Source organism: Hoplias malabaricus, chromosome 8 (assembly GCF_029633855.1).
Source record: "Hoplias malabaricus isolate fHopMal1 chromosome 8, fHopMal1.hap1, whole genome shotgun sequence".
Lineage (NCBI taxonomy): Eukaryota > Metazoa > Chordata > Actinopteri > Characiformes > Erythrinidae > Hoplias > Hoplias malabaricus.
This window is the reverse complement of record NC_089807.1, coordinates 23236706-23256179: the sequence shown is the minus strand read 5'-3', so window position 1 is coordinate 23256179 and position 19474 is coordinate 23236706. Positions and strand designations below refer to the sequence as shown.

The window sequence follows — 19474 nt, the reverse complement described above, 5'->3', positions numbered from 1 at the left end:
TTTTACCCAGCACACCATTATAACATTATATATATTTATTAATATGAATATAAATATAACATCAATATAAAACTCTGCAAACCATCCAGCTAAACTGCACCATAATATTTTATTTGAGGCTCTATGCTGTTTCTGGACATTGACATGCCGACAGACGCCATCATGGGTCACACTAAAGAGCCAACTCTTCTTTGGTTCCAGCAGGGAATTAAATTTCCTGATTTATGAATCAATTTACATTGGTGAAGATCAGTGGCGATTGCTCTAAGACTGCAAGGGAATCTCAGCTTCTCCTAAAATGTCAAAAAATAAGTGATCAAATATATACTGTTGTGTGTACATGTCATTGAATAAATATGCACTACAACACGCTCAACTTTTGTTTAGAATCAGCTTCTTATCACTGGTAAAGACGCGGCTGTCCTCTCAATCACAGTGCTTAAAACAGTGTGGACACTGAGCGTCCACAGAGTTCAATAGCGAAGCAGCGAAATGAGGCGAGTCATTGGATAAATGCTGGGCTTTGTCCCACCAATCGGGGGTCTATGGGACAGTGGGCTGGCCCGGACGCTCAGCTTCTGCATGATGATTGGATGATCTGTCTGAGGCTGAATCCCTTTTTGATTGACAGCGAAATGAGCGAATCAGCGATCTTTTGGTGTAAAGATCCGTGGGAGCACAGGCGGACACACTTCACATGGGCCAATGCCGTTTAAGCAGCCTAGCTCTGCTGGCCAAGTCCCTGGAAAAGACGCCTTGTTGGTACGACAGGGTCACAGATCATTTTCTTAAAAAGGAAAGGAGGGTAGAATTTACGTATAAAAAAAAAGCCGACACATTTTATAATCTAGGCCGAAATTGAGCTTCCCCTCCTTGAAAGACCAGCATCCACCACTGGTGAAGATGCACTGAATGTTCCCTAATGAGAACCGAACTGGGTTCACATTGGTGGAAAAGGGCTATCCTTAAGTGTCACCATTTTCTATGTCCTTACGCTATAGAAAGCAAGTGCACTACTCACCTCAAGACGCTGGACAATTTCCCTTATGTCCTCTGCACAACTGTCCTGGGTTGAAAGCATCACACATTCACCACGTTCATAAAAAATCTTGACACTCATTAGGCTGGAGGTCCAGCCAATCACGTCTCGGCAAGAGCAGTTGAAGACTACATTCTTAGACTCCTCCCCAATGAGTACAATAAACTCATTGGAGATGCCAAGCAGGCACTCTACATCTGTCGACTGGCCAAAGTCACGTGCCACAACAGTCCATGTGATGGCTCCGATGCTGTAGAGGTGTGCATCCTTCTTCGGCTTGGCACGCTCCTTCTTCTTTGCGCCCAGAGTGATAAAGCTGAACTTCACAGCCGAGTCCAGAGTGGCTGTGCTCACAAAGTTCTCTGCAAGGTCTTTGAGGTACTCCTGCCGTGTGCGTGTTGCCATGGCACGAAACTTCTCAGATTTGTGAGCTGCATTCTCACCGTTGATAACCTTGGCCAGCAGGAAGTCCCTGAAGACGGCTGACTTTGGGAAGGTCACAGCTTTAGGAATAGGAGGACCAAATGGAGGCACGTCTTTTGATCTGGATACAGCCACACTGCAAGAAAGATAGAAGAGAGAAAGCGATCAAACATATGTAACTCTGAAGGACTATGATTACTCATGACAAAAGGTTACAATTTTAAATCAAGTATTAATGCTTATAATCTACCCAGAAAATTGAAAAGTGTGGTTTCTCTTTAAAACGGGATTTGCATATCTACTTTTAAGCTAAACAGACTTGAATCTCTTAAGCTCTTCTCTCTAAAAGTTTTAAAATCTTAAACTGAAGACTATAAAAACTACAATTATTTTTTTCAAATTGTTAATATTATTTCAAGAACATGATATATTTATAATATAGCTTTGAACATACTTTGGGCTGTGCTTGGGACTAGAAGGTAATTTTTTGATTATCCTCCCTCAAGATCCACAGCTAAGGTGCCCTTGAGAAAATCACCTAATGCCCAACTACTTCACAGATGAACTGGCTGGCTGCCTGCTGCTCCAGGTGTGTGTGTACATTTGTGAGTGTGTGTGTGTGTGTGTGTGCGTGTGTGTGAGTGAAATTCAAATTCCCTCCATTAACAAGTATTTAAAAAGTAGCCTGAATCAAAACCATTGCTTTCAAACATTTTCCTTCATAGAAATCAGATAAAATCTCTTCTTGCCAACATACCTGTAACAGACATTTTCAGTACATGGATTGTGGACTTTGACAATGACAAACACATGCTGAAAGTGGGAGCGAACGTTTTTAGGGGTGAAGGGCAGGGCTCCTGGTTCTTGAAACACAATGGTGACGATGTCATTTCCTATGTGCCTTTTTCTGAGCAGCTAGAATAAAATAAAATAAAGGGAAAAGAATAAAGACAGAAATGAAATGTCACATCATGTAAAACATCAGCATTTGATGAGTGAGGAATTGAGCACTGGAGTCATGCCTTTGTTAATATTATTTAAAAAACACTGGCTTCAGAGTGAACCATCCCACCGAGTTCAAAAATAAAACTCGGACTCATGTAAAATGAATATTCCTTTAAAATGATGATTCAAGGACATGTATCCACAGCCATTAAACTCGAAATAGGACAGTCATAATACAAACCTTATTTCGAGAAAAGTTGAAATGCTGTGACAGTATGCAATGATGTGCAAATAATTAAACCTCATATTTAATTGAAATTAGTACAAATTCAACTATAAATTCAAACACTGAAACAGTACATTTTATATATTTTTTTCTTCTTGTATTTGCTTGTTTTAAATTAGATGCCAGCAACATTTTTTTTAACCACTGTGCTGCATCACCACTTCTTTTAACAACACTGTAAACATTGGGGAACTGAGGAGACCAACTGCTGTAGTTTTGAAAGAGAACTGTTTTTCCTTTCCTGCTTTTTCAGCTGCTCAACAAGTTTTGGTCTTTGTTACAGTATTTTTCATTTCATAATGCACCAAATGTTTTCAGTTGATCAGCTTGTCATTGGACAGCTTCACCTGAAAAATCACAAACAGACAAAATTGTTTTTGGTCCTTGCCCCTTGTATAAAGCAATTACTCTGGTTCCTCAAACTTTTTTTTAATGATTTGCACATCATTGCATTGTTTCTCATTTATATTTTGCATGGTGTCTGAACTTTTAGAAATGAGGCTTGAAGTTTTGCCAATGATTGCAAATCACCCAAAACTATTCCAAATAATCGAACAGCCAGTTTGTTTGTTTTTAAGTCACTGAGCAAAATGAAAAGCTTCCCCTTACCATTGGGGATTTAGTACAGACTAAACCCATGCAATCTAATGGAATTTTAGAAGAAAGGGAAAGAAAGAATTCCTATTGCTGCCACTTGAACATCTTTGTGACGAGTGACAATTGCTGCACTGGTACTGCCTTGTTGAAAAAGGAGGAGTACACAAAAGCTGTCTTCTGTTTTTAACTAGGACTTTCCTAACAAGAAAATAGGCCACTAGCAAGAGGATGGATTTATGAGCCTGCCTTGCAGCAGTTAGTTGTTTTATTTATTATTTTTTGTGTGTCAGCTGCTCTAGCTGCTAGCTCTAATTCCTAACACGGTGGTAAAGCAGGTTTATAGACCACTTCTCACTTTTATAACTTGAGAATTTTGACTTTATCTAGAAATATTGTCTTAACTTCCTTAAAGACATTGTTCACAATTTTAAATAAATAAATAAATAAATAAATAAATAAATAAATCAATTTGATAAAATCCTGATGTCTCCTAAGCATTTGCTAGCTCTCCAGCAAGTCTGCATGATAGAAAAAAAGGTCTGATGTGTTTAAGAACCACAAGTGTCAGTAAATGATTAACAAAAACAAATTGTCTCTGTCCAGTATACTAGGCATTCTCATTATCTCATTCTCTGTCTCTGCTTATGGCAGAGAGCCTTATTGTTTTTGTTTTTTCCGCGTTTTTTTGTTTTGTTTTTAAGGGTCCAAGCACTGCACTGCTGGAGCCCTATTGATTTTGGTTCGTTTCCTCTTCTTCTTCTTTTTTTCTCTGATGAAACGCGATGGGCAGCCCAAACCGTAGGTCCTACAGACTTGCCGTTTGGTCAACTGGTCGTAAACCCTCCCGCTACTCAGGCGCAAAGAGTCAGCCCGATCAGCCTGATGGTGGCGCTATAGCAACGCAGATACAGATTTCAAAAATACCAGTTGTTTATTGATAAGACAAATTTCCAGGGAGGAGTTCGAAAAGCTCCATTTTCACATACCTGACTACTGTGAATAAACAATGCATTTTTTGACAATAGTTGTAATTGCAAAGTTGTAAGATTCTATGCAGAGAATACAATAAATTAAATAGCTTGTCAATATGTTTTATTTTCGCAGAGATATTCCATATTTCTATGTTGAAAATATGAATTGCGCCCCCTAGTGACTATCGTTATGAAACTTTTTATGGGCTTAGGAAGTGCTACCATGGACATACTATAGAAGTCTCATGATGATAGGACCTTGATAAGGTCATGAAACAGCTGCTGAAATTTGACTGGCCGATGACGGCCATGTTATTTCGAATATGACATCATCCTCATAGAATCTCATTCAAGACATCACCTGCTACATGCACACCAATCGGCATGTCAATTGGACAATCCTGTGAAGTGTAACAAATTCTTTGTTGTTAAAGCGCCCCTTATACTTGCAGTTGCACAACCAAGTACTTATGTCTTCCAACCCATATAGGGATCAAGCATGTGAAGTATCGTAACATTCGGAGAAAGCGTTTGCGAGTTTTAGCTGTATTTGTCTGATTTTTGGAATGCGAGCTCCAGCCCTGTTGTATGTTGTCTGTAAGCCGAGCAGTGATAAAAACTTTTTTTTATAATTATTAAAGTTCAGGTTCTTAGGATTCTGCTGATACCACATATGTCCATATTGGGTACATTTCCAGAGACTAGTTCGCGCTCAAAAATTAGTGTGTGTTCGCATATTATGCAAATTAGCTCAAAATCTAAGTGGGCGGAGCTTATGGGTTCTTGAGGCTTTTTTGTAGGGTCTGACCTGAGGAATCAGGGAAAAAAAGAAGTTCGTATCTACGCCACATGGGGTAGGAGATACAGGCAGTGACGCGTTCCGCGTTGCTATAGCGCCACCAGCAGGCCGATCGGGCTGATTCTTTGCGTCTGAGTAGCGGGAGGGTTTACTACCAGTTGACCAAACGGCAAGTCTGTAGGACCTACGGTTTGGGCTGCCCATCGCGTTTCATCGGAGAAAAAGAAGAAGAAGAGGAAACAGACCAAAAACAATAGGGCTCCAGCACTTGCAGTGCTTGGACCCTTGAAGAAAGCGGAAAAAACAGAACAAAAACAATAGGGCTCCAGCACTTGCAGTGCTTGGACCCCTAATAATAAGAAAAATCCTAACAATTACAATATGGTCCTATACTACGTGTTAGGACCATAAATAAATATAGCCGCAAGCGACAATTCCTGGGGTCCAAGCTGGTATTCGCTGGTAGTTGAACAATGTGCTAGCATATGAGCTGTCCTGAGATAGTAGGGGCTTTTGGGGCAGTTTGTGTAGTGTTTGTAAGGTGTTCCATGCTGTCCTGGCATTTCTTTGGAGGTGTAGCATGAGATTGAGGAGTAGTGGATGACAGAGACAGCATAGAGCACAGAAGTCACTCTGGAGTTGCACCCTGGTTTCTCACCCTAATGTTCAGGACCCAAAAACAGCAGATATGATGTGGAGTAGCTTGACGGACTCGAGTCCGTCATCAGTGGACAAAAGATACTCTCTGCTGGCAGTGTTTGGTTGTGGAGTATTCTCAGTCCAGCAGTGATGCTGGGATTTAAAACGCCAACACCTTAGTCATACCTGCGGTACGGGTGTCCAGAGTAATGAAGACCAGTATGAAAGCAAGCAATCTTTGCAGAGCAAGAGCGTAGCATATGGCATTTCCTAACACAGAAGCCACACTCTAATATAGATTTTGTAGTGCTTTAAAATGTGATCCTTGGTGCTGTGGATTGTAAGAAGAAGGGGTAGTAGATGAGTGGGTGAATTTCTGGTCTGCAGACAGGTGAACATGGGGCTTGGGTTACAGAGACAGCACAGAGCACAGAACTGACTCTGGAGTTTCACCCTGGATTCTGACCCAATGTTCAGGACCCCCACAAAGCAGATATGATTTGAGTGGTGGATAACTCTCAGCATTGCAGTGACATTGACATTGTGGTGCTATGGCAGTGTGTGTAACGCTTTTATGAGTGGATAAGACACAGCAGTGCTGCTGGAGAATTTAACACCTGTGTCAACTCACTGTCCACACTGAGATGCATATATTTTATTGGTCCAACTTATAGATATGAATTCAGAGGCAGTTGCTCATACATTCTCAGTGCTGTAGTAACAATGACAATGTGATGATATGGCAATGTGTATAGTTCTTTTATGAGTGGATCAGACAGAGCAGAGTTGCTGGAGAATTTATAATCCGTTTCCACTCACTGTCCACACCTTTAGATACACCTATTTCATTGGTCCACATTATAGATATAAAATCAGAGAAAGTAGCTCATACATTCTCAGCACTGTAGTAACACTGACAGTGTTGATATGTCAGTGTGTATTGTGCTCTTATGAGTGGATCAGAAAGAGCAGTGCTGCTGGAGACTTTAAATCCTGTGTGCAAATTAAAAAGCAAACTGCTTGTCAATATGTTTATATTTCGCTGAGATATTCCATATTTGCATGTTGAAAAATCGAATTGCGCCCCCTAGAGGCTATTGTATTGAAATGTTTTATGTGCTCAGGAAGTGGTGCCATGCACATACCACGCAAGTGTCATGAGGATAGGACCTTGTTAAGGTCATGAAACAGCTGCTGAAATTTGATCGGCTGATGGCGACCATGTTTTTTTTGAATATGACATCATCGTCAAAGAATCTGAGTCAGCTCATCACCCACTACGTGCATACCAATCGGCATGTCAATAGGACAATCCTGTGAAGCGTAATAAATTTTATGTTGTTATAGCACCCCCTAGGCTTGCAGCTGCACAACCAAGTACTCATGTCTTCCAGCCCTTATAGGGATCAAGCATGTGAAGTATCGTAACTTTCAGAGAAAGCCTTTGTGAGTAATATCTGTATTTGTGTGATTTTTGGAATGCGAGCTCAACCCCTGTATTTGGGCGGAGTCTGGAAGCCGAGCGGTGATGAAATTCCAACTTTTTTTGAATAATTATTAAAGGTCAGGTTCTTAGGATTCCGCTGATACCACATATGTCCATATTGGGTACATTACCAGAGACTAGTTCACGCTCATAAATGTGTGCGATTTTGCATATTATGCAAATTAGCTCAAAATCTAAGTAGGTGGAGCTTATGGGTTCTTGAGGCTTTTTTGTAGGGTCTGACCTGAGGAACCAGGGGGAAAAAAAAAGAATTTTGTCTCTACGCCACACGGGGTAGGAGATATAGGGAGCGACGCATTCCGCGTCGCTATAGCGCCACCATCAGGCTGATCGGGCTGATTCTTTGTGCCTGAGTAGCGGGAGAGTTTACTACCAGTTGACCAAACTACAAGTCTGTAGGACCTACGGTTTGGGCTGCCCATCGCGTTTCATCTGAGAAAAAGAAGAAAAAAAAAAAAAGAAGAAGAAGAAGAAAAATCGGAACAAAAACAATAGGGCTCCAGCACTTGCAGTGCTTGGACCCCTAAATATTGGGCCAGAATCAAGGGTGAAATTCCAGAGTCAGTTCTGTGCTCTGTGCTGTCTCTGTAACCCAAGCCCCACGTTCACCTGTCTGCAGACCAGAAATTCACCCAGTCATCTACTACCCCTTCTTACAATCCAGAACACCAAGGATCACATTTAAAAGCACTACAAAATCTTAAAATGTGGCTCCTGTATCAGGAAATGTCATATGCTACCTTCTTGCTCTTCAAAGACTGCTCACTTTCACCCTGCTCTTTAATGATCTGGACACCCATACCACAAGTATGACTCAGGTGTTGGAGTTTTAAATCCAGCAGACAGTGTCCTGTGTACACTGATGACAGAATCGACTACAAGCAACTCCACATCATATCTGCTGTTTGTGGGTCCTGAACATTAGGGTGAGAAACCAGGATGCAACTCCAGAGTGACTTCTATCTATAGAGAAGCCCCTATCTCAGGACAGCACATATGCTAGTGCATTGTTCTTCAACCAGCGAATACCAGCTTGGACCCCGGGAATTGTCGCTTGCAGCTATATTTATTAGGGTTCCGAGCACGAAGTGCAAGGAAACCTATTGTTTTTGTTCAGATTTTTAGGGGTCCAAGCACTGCAAGTGCTGGAGCCCTATCGTTTTTGTTTCCGATTTTTCTTCTTCTTTTTTTTTGTTCTGATTTTTATTATTATTAGGGGTTCGAGCACGAAGTGCTTGAAACCCTATTGTGTTTGTTCAGATTTTAATTTGTTATTATTATTATGGTCCTAACACGTAGTGTAGGACCATATTGTAATTGTTAGGATTTTTCTTATTATTAGGGTTCCGAGCACGAAGTGCAAAGGAACCCTATTGTTTTTGTTCAGATTTTTATTATTATTCTTCCCCCAAATTTTGTCTGAAAAGGATTCCACAGGGCAAACTGTAAGGCCTACAGACTTGGTAATTGGTCACAAGATAAATAAGGACTGACTCTATAATCGTGCAAAATAACAGCGTATTTGGCCTCAAGGGGGCGCTGCAGCGATGAAACACGCTTTCATTAAAAGATTTTCCACGCCATGTGGCGTAGAGATAATTTTTATTTTCTACATGATCCTTGGGTCCAGATGAATCAAAATGTACATACAACCACTAAGCTCCGCCTACTTAGATTTTTTGCTAATTAGCATAATTCGCAAAATCTATTTTCGCGAACTAGTCCCTGGATTTTTGTCTGATCCCCATGACCTTGGTGTCAAAACGTTCACAGGAGTGAGCTGGTCAATAATTGTCGGAAACATCCTGACATTTCAAAACAAGATGGCCGACATATGCAAATGAATGTCTACCGTGAATTGCAAATTTTACTGAAAAATCTGTAACTCCTTCATGCTTAACGCAAATCTGATGACCTTTCACACATTGCTTCTAGACATGATTTGGAGGTAGCATGCATTCGCTGTTGCATGAAATATTATAGGGGGCGCTGTTATAGCTAACAATGTCTTTTGGTTAATATCTCAGGATCTACAAGGCCAATTAAGTTGACATTTGGCATGCTGGTTCAGTGAGCAAGCCTACATATGGGAAATTAAGGACGACTCAATATGGGCACGTTTAACGATGTCAACAGCCAATCAAATTTTATTTCATCATTTTTTTTGACAAGCTTAACAATGCCCAATCATCATGGCATTTGCATGGTATGTTCATGGACACACTTTGTATTTGCAGAAAAAATTGTGTTGATAGCCACAAGGGGGCGCAATTTATTTTTTAAACATGAAATATGGAATGACTCAGTGAAAATTTAGCCTATCGACATGCTAATAGTTTCATAATACACTCTACCTAGTGTCTAACAATATTGCAATTGCAACTATTTAAAAAAAAATTATAGATTTTCTTCAATTGTCAGGTATGTGATTATGGAATTTATCATACTAGTCCGTGGGTTTTGATCCTATCAACACACATTTGGTCTCATTGCAAAGTGTATTACCTGTAGGTAAATAATTATCAAAAAATGTTTAGATTTGGACACGCTGTTGCTGCAATACGTCAACAAACACGAGTGGGCGGAGCTGGATGCACTCTTTCAGCTGTAACTCATTCAAACTTCACCCAAATCAAACCAAAATGGGTACACATGTGCAAGGTATTACTCTGAAGAAGTGTATCAATTATGATCAAAATGCACATACAGGGGGCGCTAAAATTGGAAAACATACTTAAAATAATTTGTTATTGCGCCACCTAAGGATGCAGTACCAACAAAATTTATTGATCTGTTCTGAAGCACATATGAAAGAAGCTTGTATTTTTTTTAATAACATTTGGCAAAAGCATTTTTGACTTACAGCTGTTTGTGTGTCATGTTTAGAATGCAAGTTACACACCAGTGCTAAGCAGAGCCTGGATGCCACGCAGTAACGAAATTTCAACTTTTTTTTAATAATTATTAAAGTACATTCTTGTTCTTGTGATTCTGCTGATACCACATATGTCCATATTAAGTCATTAAGCACAGACTAGTTCACAGTCAAACATATGTGAGTTATTCTCAGCAATGTATTCAAAGGCATTATTGAAGAGTCCCCCTTCCCTCCTATTCCTTCTGACATGCTCTCTGCCTCTTATCTCTCTCTCTTATTCTCTCTCTTGGATTCAAATAGCTTTACTAAGAGACAACAGTAGTAAATAATAAAAATATTAATTAAAATATATATTTTTCCAACATTTACAAATTGATATAAAATATGAATATATATATATATATATATATATATATATATATATATATATATATATATATATATACATACACACACACAAGCTGTATATGTGTACCTGTATAGCATATACATACATACTTATTGTGTATATGTTGTAAGTAGTGATGCATGGGTTATACTGAGGTCGGTGCTACCCACTGTCTCTCAGGCAGTGACAGACTGATACACACTGCAGGGAACAGGGCTGAGAGCCCATCATCCAAGGATTATCTTATCATTAACAAAATGTAATGATTTGTTTTGGAGCACATATGAAATAAGCTTGTGACGTTGCATAACATTTGACAAAAGCATTTTTGAGTTACAGCTGTTCATGTGTGATATTTTTAAGGCAAGTCACAGACCTCTTTTAGTAGCATCTGGGTGCCATGCAGTAATGGAATTCCACATTTTTGTTAATAATCATTAAGGTTCAGGTTCTTGTGATTCTGCTGATACCAAATATGTGCATATCAGGTCATAATTCAGATTGTAGTTCATGTTCAAATGTATGTGGGTAAAGCTCCAACAGCACTGCTTGGTTTGATCCACAAGGTCCAGTACAACACACCACCACCAGATGGCAGTGTTGCACTGTGAGTAATCCACCACCCATCTCATAATGCTTAGCAATGGTGCTTGAGGTTCCCAGACAGATCAAAATCAGAAATTTTGGATCTCCTAAGTCAGCAGTGAGTATGCAATGTTGTGTATGATCTCAAAGTGGCAAAAGTAAGTAAATGTATTGCATAGAAAGCGAGGAAGCTGTAAATCGCTGCTTGCGGCTATATTTATTATTATTCTTTTTCTGCCATAAAACGAATCGCAAAGCCCAAACCATACGGGGTAGAGACTTGAGACTTGGTCAATAGGTAGTAGTCGGCCTCACTACTCAGGCACAAAATATCAGCCCAATTGGCCTCAAGGGGGCGCTACAGCGAAGGAAAATGCTTTCATTAAAAGATTTTCCACCCCGTGTGGCGTAGAGATGAAATATTTTTTTCCCCTGATTCCTTGGGTCCTGCCGAATCAAAAAGGTACATACAACCACTAAGCTCTGCCTACTTAGATTTTTTGCTATTTTGCATAATTTGCAAAACCTACTTCTGTGTACTCCGTGGATTTTTGTCCAATTTTCTTGAGCTTGGTGTCAAAATGTTCACAGGAGCCTGTAGCTTAATAATTATCAAAACAAATTTGAAATTTCTATTCAAGATGGCCGCCATATGCAAATAAATAATATAAAAAAAAAATCAAAAAAAGTTCAACATTTAGACAAACTTTTGTTGTAATAAAACAATTAATTGAAGTGTGTGGAGCTTTAAACATTCTTTTAGCTATAACTCAAACAATTTAAGTCCAATCAAGACCAAAAATGACAGACGTATGTACAGTCTTGTCCTGAAGAAGTACGTACAATATGATTAAAATTTACCAAAAGGGGGCGCTACAATTGGACAAAAACTGATTAAATTGGCTTCATGTTATAGCGCCATCTAGGATTGCAGTGGCACACCAACTTAATTATGACATCTGCTCCTCAGTCTGATTAAGAATGTGAAGTTTTAAAATTTTGGGGGAAAGCATTTTTGAGTTATAGGTGTATATTAGTGTACACATATAGCTTATATTTGACTTGAGGAATACATGCTAGATCTCTGTTTCTGGGAGTGGCCTGTAAGCTAAAAGTAATAGCATTGTAATAAAAGTGCAACAATTTTTTGATCAGTATTAAAGTTCAGATCCTTAGGATTCAGCTGATACCACACATGTCCATGTTAGGTAAATATCCACATAGGAGTACATGCTTAAATCTTTCTGTATGTGCTTTCATGGCTGATATAAAAATATGGGAAAGTAGTCATTTCTCACCAGCAGATGGCAGTCTAAGACTATACATTGTGCTGCTGAACTACAGTGGCTCTGAGACATTATGCAAAATGCAATGATTTGTAACGAGTTATTCTGGAGCACATATGAAAGAAGATTGTAATGTTTCATAACATTTGGCAAAAGCATTTTTGAGTTACAGGTATTTATGTGTGATATTTTTATGGAAACTTACAGACCTATTTTAAGCAGCATCTGGATGCCATGCAGTAATGGAATTCCACTTTATTTTTAATAATTATTAAGGTTCAGGTTCTTGTGATTCTGCTGATACCAAAGATGTGCATATCGGGTTATAATTCACATTGTAGTTCATGTTCAAATGTATGTGGGTAAAGCTCCAACAGCACTGCTTGGTTTGATCCATAAGGTCCAGTACAAAACACCACCACCAGATGGCAGTGTTGCACTGTGAATAATCCACCACCCATCTCATATAATACTTACAAATGCAGCTTGAGGCTCACAGATGGATCAAAATCAGAAAATGTCAGCTGTGACTATGCAATGTTGTGTATGATCTCGAAGTGGCAAAAGTAAGCAAGCTTATTGCATAGAAAGCGAGGAAGCCGTAAATCGCCGCTTGCGGCTATATTTATTCTTTTTCTTTTTCTGCCATAAAACGAATCGCACAGCCCAAACCGTAAGGCCTAGAGACTTGGTCAATAGGTAGTAGTCGGTCTCGCTACACAGGCGCAAAATATCAGCCCAATTGGCCTCAAGGGGGCGCTACAGCGAAGGAAAATGCTTTCATTAAAAGATTTTCTACCCCGTGTGGCGTAGAGACGAAATCTTTTCCCTGATTCCTTGGGTCCTGCCGAATCAAAAAGGTATATACAACCACTAAGCTGCGCCTACTTAGATTTTTTGCTATTTTGCATAACCTACTTTTGTGTACTCCTCCGTGGATTTTTGTACAATTTTCTTGAGCTTGGTGTCAAAATGTTTGCAGGAGCCTGTAGCTTAATAATTATCAATAAAAATTTGAAATTTCGATTCAAGATGGCCGCCATATGGAAATGAACCTTTTCGGCTTATTTTATGTTTTACTTAAAAATCTATAACAAATTCATGCTTTACTCAAATGTGTTTACATTTCATATTCAACTTCCAGACATGATTCTGAGGTAGCTTGTCAAAGGAGAAGCCAATATTCATATAGGGGGCGCTGTAAATGCTTCAAGTTTATATCTCAGCATCCGTAAGGTGGATCGGAGCGCCGCTTGGCATGCTGCTTCTATGGGCAAGGATGTAGAGGGAAAATTAAGGACAACTCGATTCGAGCAAAATTGTGATTGTCATCGACCAATCAGCTGTCAGCAGCTGTTTGACAACCTTAACAAGGTCCAATCATCATGGGATTTGACTGGTATGTCCCTGGGAGGCCTCCCTAAGAGCAGAAAATTTGTCATAACGATAGCCACTAGGGGGCGCTATATCAAGAAAATATTATATATCTCTGTGAAAATTAAACATATTGACACGCAGTTTGCTTCGTTTTATACTCTGCAGAGGGCTTAACAACTTTGTCATTGCAAATGTTGTCAAAAAATGCTTTGGTGCTTTAATTTGCTTTAAATTGTTCAAAATTGAAGCTTTTCGAACTAGTCCGTGGAATTTTGCGATATTCCCAAACAGCTGACCTTGTTGGAATCTGCAGAGTCTGTAGGTAAATAATTATGAAAAAAAGTTCAAACTTTTGTTGTAATAAAACATTTAATTGAAGCGTGTGAAGCTTTAAACATTCTTTTAACTATAACTCAAACAAATTAAGTCTAATCAAGACCAACCGTGACAGGCGTATGTATGGTCCTACCCTAAAGAAGTACATTCAATATGATCAAAATTTACCAAAAGGGGGCGCTACAATTGGACAAAAACTGATTAAATTGGCTTTATGTTATAGCGCCATCTAGGAATGCAGTGGCACACCAACTTAATTATGACATCTGCTCCTCAGTCTGATCAAGCATGTGAAGTTTTAAAATTTTATATTATTAGTGTACACATATAGCATATATTTGACTTGTGGAATACATGCTAGATCTCTCTTATTGTGAGGGGCCTGTAAGCTACATAGTAATAAAAGTGCAACAATTTTTTCATTCATTATCTGTAACCGCTTATCCAGTTCAGGGTCGCAGTGGGTCCAGAGCCTACCTGGAATCATTGGGCGCAAGGCAACAATTTTTTGATCAGTATTAAAGTTCGGATCCTTAGGATTCAGCAAATGCCACATATGTCCATGTTAGGTAAATATCCACATAGGAGTACACACTCAAATGTTTCTATATGTGCATTCATGGCAGAGCTAAATATATGTGAAAGTAGTTATTTCTCACCAGCAGATGGCAGTCTAAAACTATACATTGTGCTGTTGAACTACAGTGGCTCTGAGACATTATGCAAAATGCAATGTGGAGCAAAGACCATAAGGCCCAGAAACACCTCCCTTGGCAGCAACATCCAGCAGGTGTGAAATGACTCAGCCAAGGAAAATGACACTCTTTGGCCAGATGGTGGCGCTATAGCAAAGGGAAAAGCATTGCGGTCTATATCTCCTACACCGTAAGGCCTATAGACGAAATTTTTTTTCCCCTTATTCCTTGGCTTAAAACAAACTAATTTGCTATTGGATCATTTAGCTCAGCCCACTTAGATTTTGAGCTAATTTGCATAATTTGCAAAATATACTTTTGTCAATAAGTCTTTGAATTTTTGACCAATTCCCTTGAGTTTGGTGCCAAACCGTTCACATGTGTCTGACCCTATGTAAATATAGAACGAATGTTGACATTTTGATTCAAGATGGCCGCCATATGCAAATGAACCTCTTCAGCTTATCACAGGTTTTACTTGAACATCTCTAACTCTTTCATACTTTACTCAAATGGGTTCAAATTTTAGATTCTACTTATAGAAATGCTTTTAAAGGTAGCATGTAAGCGATGTAGGCCTATTGCTTCTAAACAGGCCTGTTAAGCGAGAAACCTGTTAATTGGGCTGATCGGGCTGATCTGGCAACCCGTTTGGCTGTTCCTGTCCCCGTTTAGAAGCTGTTTTGATTGCTCGGGTTTTCCTGTTTACTCGTTTCTACTGTTACTTCTATATTTATATCTGTTTTTATAACCTACTAACCATCCATAGATCTATCTTTTAGATTGTCTCCGCAGGAATATTCATTAGAGAGGCACTAAAACTGCCACCGGACCCTGGAGTAACGTTTTTGGTGTAAGTTACTAAAATCAACTAAAAGCGGTAAGTATCTGCAATTCCATGGCTACTACTGGCTGTTTTGCCTGCTCAGAGTGTGGCATGTTTAGTTTAACCCCCTTTTCCACCTCTAGCGATAAAGGTAGTGGTTGTGTTTGTACTAAGTGTCAGCTAGTTAGTTCTCTGTTGGATAAAGTGGACCAGCTAGAAGTGCGCATCCGGAGCTTATTATTGTAAAGGGATAAACAGTGAGATTCAGTGTTAGCAACTCCGGGTGCCTTAGGGAGAGTTAGCACCCCCACGACTCCGGCGTTAGAGCCCTCACAGCGGGGTGAATGGGTGACGTCTTGGCATCATAGCCGGAAAGCTAAGGCTGATGCTAATGCTGAGGCCAAAGCTAGCCCACCGGGACACCACGCTCCTCCGGTTCGCGTGTCAAACAGGTTTGCCCTGCTCAGCGAAGCACCAGCAGAGGAGCCTGTTAAGAGTGCTCTGGTTATAGGAGACTCTATTGTTCGACACGTGAAATTAGCTACTCCTTTAGGGGCGCCGGCAGTAACAGTTAGCTGTTTATCGGGAGCCAGAGCGCCGGATATTAGTGGCAACCTTAGACTGTTAGCTAATAGGAGATATTCAAGGGTAGTCATTCATGTAGGGGCCAATGATATTCATCTGCAGCAGTCTGAGGTAACTAAGGGTAATATTACAGAGGTGATTAAACTGGCCCAGACGATGTCTGATGCCGTAATCTGCTCTGGCCCCATACCAATGTGGCGTGGCGATGAAGCTTACAGCAGACTTTGGGCGTTAAACTGCTGGATGTCAAAGTGGTGTTCCAAAAATCAAGTGGGCTTTATAGACAATTGGTTACATTTTGAGGGCAAGCCTGGTCTTATAGGTAGGGATGGTATCCACCCCACGCGGGAGGGTGCTGCCTTACTTTCTTGCAGCATAGCACATAGTCTTTTATTTAGTCAGCAGAGTAGTGTAGATAGCTGCTGACAATCCAGAGCCGGGACCAGGCCGCAGACAGACAGGCTAAACCGACCATCTGCGAACTGTCTTGAGGCGTCACCCAGGTTCAACTGTATTGAGACTGTCTTTCCCCCGAACTAAATGTAAAAGTAGAAAAACAAAATCAGCCTGTTTCAGCAACCTAATCAATATTAAATCATACACAACACCTAGCAGCAACACCTCAGAACTATAATTTGGGTTACTCAACATAAGATCACTAAACTCAAAAGCACTCATCGTAAATGATATTATAAGTGATCATAAATTCAATGTTTTGTCTCACGGAAACGTGGCTTAGACCAAATGAATATTTAGCACTAAATGAAGCCACCCCCCTAGACTATAATTATGCACATAGCCCAAGAATATCAGGCAAAGGAGGTGGAGTATGTGTAATTGACCAAAATACCCTAGAAATTAGTCTTAAACAATGTGACACCTTCTCTTCTTTTGAGGTTCTCTCCACTATTATTACAAATCCGGTCACAAAAACAGGACGCATTTTTATTATGCAACATTTACAGACCACCAGGGCCTTACTTAGAATTTCTGAAAGAATTCAGCGATTTTGCTACAAACCTAGCGGTGTGCAATCATAAAGTTATAATTGTAGGAGATTTCAATATCCATTTTGAGAAGGAAAGTGGCCCACTAAAAAATGCATTTACCTTAATCTTAGACTCTATTGGTATTACTCAAAATGTAACAGGGCCTACACACTACTACAGTCACACTTTAGACTTAGTTCTGACACTAGGTCTTAACATTGACAAAATTAATATCTTGCAATCCTCAGCAATCTCCGATCATTACTTAATTTCATATGAGCTACGTCTTAGCCATAATATATGTAAGAACCCTCGCTATTCTACAAGGCGTATAATAAAACCATCTACCGCCCTACAGTTTATAGAAAACCTACTAGAATTATCGACCCCAGTTCCAACTCCATCAGACCCAATGGACCTAGATGTACTAACTGATTACCTAGAAAATACCCGTCAATCTACTTTAGAAAAGGTAGCACCACTTAAACATAAAAGTATAAGACAGAAAAAGCTCGCACCATGGTATAATGATAAGACCCATACTTTTAAACAAACATTACGAAAACTAGAGCGGAAATGGCGATCAACCAAGCTTGAAGTGTTCCATTCCGCCTGGAAGGACAGCCTTATAGAGTATAGAAATGCCCTCACTAAAGCTCGCTCAGCATATCTGGCCTCGCTGATCTCCAATAATAAAAATAATTGGAGAGCACTGTTTAGTGTGTTTTCTAGAATTACAAAAAAATCAAGCAGGTTCTGAACAACTAATTACAGCAACTCTCACCAGTAAAGATTTCATGGACTTTTTTAATAATAAAATTGAGAATATTAGACAACAAACTCCAGGATTAAATCCATCCTGGCTGCCACCCGATGTGAATGATATAAAACATAATGTAACTGTAAAAGAAAGACTTGAAACCTTTTACCCACTCCCACAATTAGAACTAGCACACTTGATGCAATTCCCACAAAGTTGCTCAAAGAAGTACTACCAGCTATTATTGATCCTCTTTTAACTATAGTAAACTCATCCCTTAGTCTGGGCCATGTACCCAAAGCTTTTAAACTAGCAGTTATTAAACCTATGATCAAGAAACCAAATCTTGATGCTAGTACACTGTCTAATTACAGGCCTATTTCTAATTTGCCATTTCTGTCCAAGATCTTAGAAAGAGCTGTGGCCCAACAACTTAGTTCATATCTACATAAGAATCATATATATGAAAAATTCCAATCTGGATTCAGGCAACATCATAGTACAGAGACATTCTAGTCAAGATAACAAATGATCTTCTTCTTGCCTCTGATCAAGGCCACGTATCCCTGTTGGTACTTCTTGACCTAAGCGCAGCCTTCGATACAATAGACCACAATATTCTCATAGAAAGGTTAGAAAACATGGTTGGAATCACAGGGACAGCCCTATTATGGTTCAAATCTTACTTAACGGAACGTTATCAATTCGTAAAAGTAAACAATCTAAATTCAAATTATTCTAAAGTAAGATTTGGAATTCCACAAGGCTCTATTTTAGGTCCATTATTATTTACATTATACATGTTACCACTAGGCACAGTTATAAGAAACCATGACATTAACTTTCACTGTTACGCAGACGACACACAATTGTATATTTCAGCCAAGCCCGATGACAAACACAGATTAAAGAAAATAGAGGACTGTGTAAAAGACGTGAAAGGCTGGATGTTGCGTAACTTCCTCCTTCTAAACAGCAACAAAACAGAGGTCCTGCTTTTGGGTCCAAAAGTGGCAAGAAATAAATTATCAGATTTAATTTTAAATCTCGCTGACTTTCCAGTTAAACCTGGTTCGGTAGCAAAAAATCTTGGTGTCATAATTGACCCGGATTTATCATTTGATCAACACATAGGTAGTATCACTAGGACAGCTTTTTTACATCTTCGCAATATTGCTAAGATTAGAAATGCCTTATCCCTTCAGGATGCAGAAACATTAGTACATGCCTATATTCCTTCAAGGCTTGACTACTGTAACGCACTACTGTCAGGATGCACCAGCAGCAATTTAAGAAAACTTCAACTAGTTCAAAATGCTGCAGCTAGGGTCCTCACTAAAACTAGAAAATTTGAACATATTAGCCCAGTTTAATCATCACTTCATTGGCTGCCTGTTAAATTCCGCATTGACTACAAAATTTTGTTATTAACATATAAAGCTCTACATGGGCTTGCTCCTGAATATCTTCAAGATACAATTTCCTATTATGAGCCTCCACGTTCACTCAGATCACAGAATACTGGATTTTTAATTGTTCCCAGAATTCAGAAGGCCTCAGCTG

At 39.5% G+C, this 19474-nt stretch overlaps 1 protein-coding gene across 6 annotated transcripts in view; it reads right to left on the bottom strand.

The window, feature by feature from the left end:
* Nucleotides 1–19474, bottom strand: part of LOC136706130 (signal-induced proliferation-associated 1-like protein 2) — a 174608-nt gene that overhangs the window by 64014 nt on the left and 91120 nt on the right. For all 6 annotated transcript variants that reach the window (XM_066680071.1, XM_066680068.1, XM_066680066.1 and 3 more), the window contains 2 exons: nt 2220–2377; nt 1022–1598 (listed from right to left, as the gene is read on the bottom strand). In XM_066680071.1, the coding sequence (XP_066536168.1) occupies nt 1022–1598; nt 2220–2377 (735 nt within the window). The remainder of the gene's footprint in view (nt 1–1021; nt 1599–2219; nt 2378–19474) is intronic.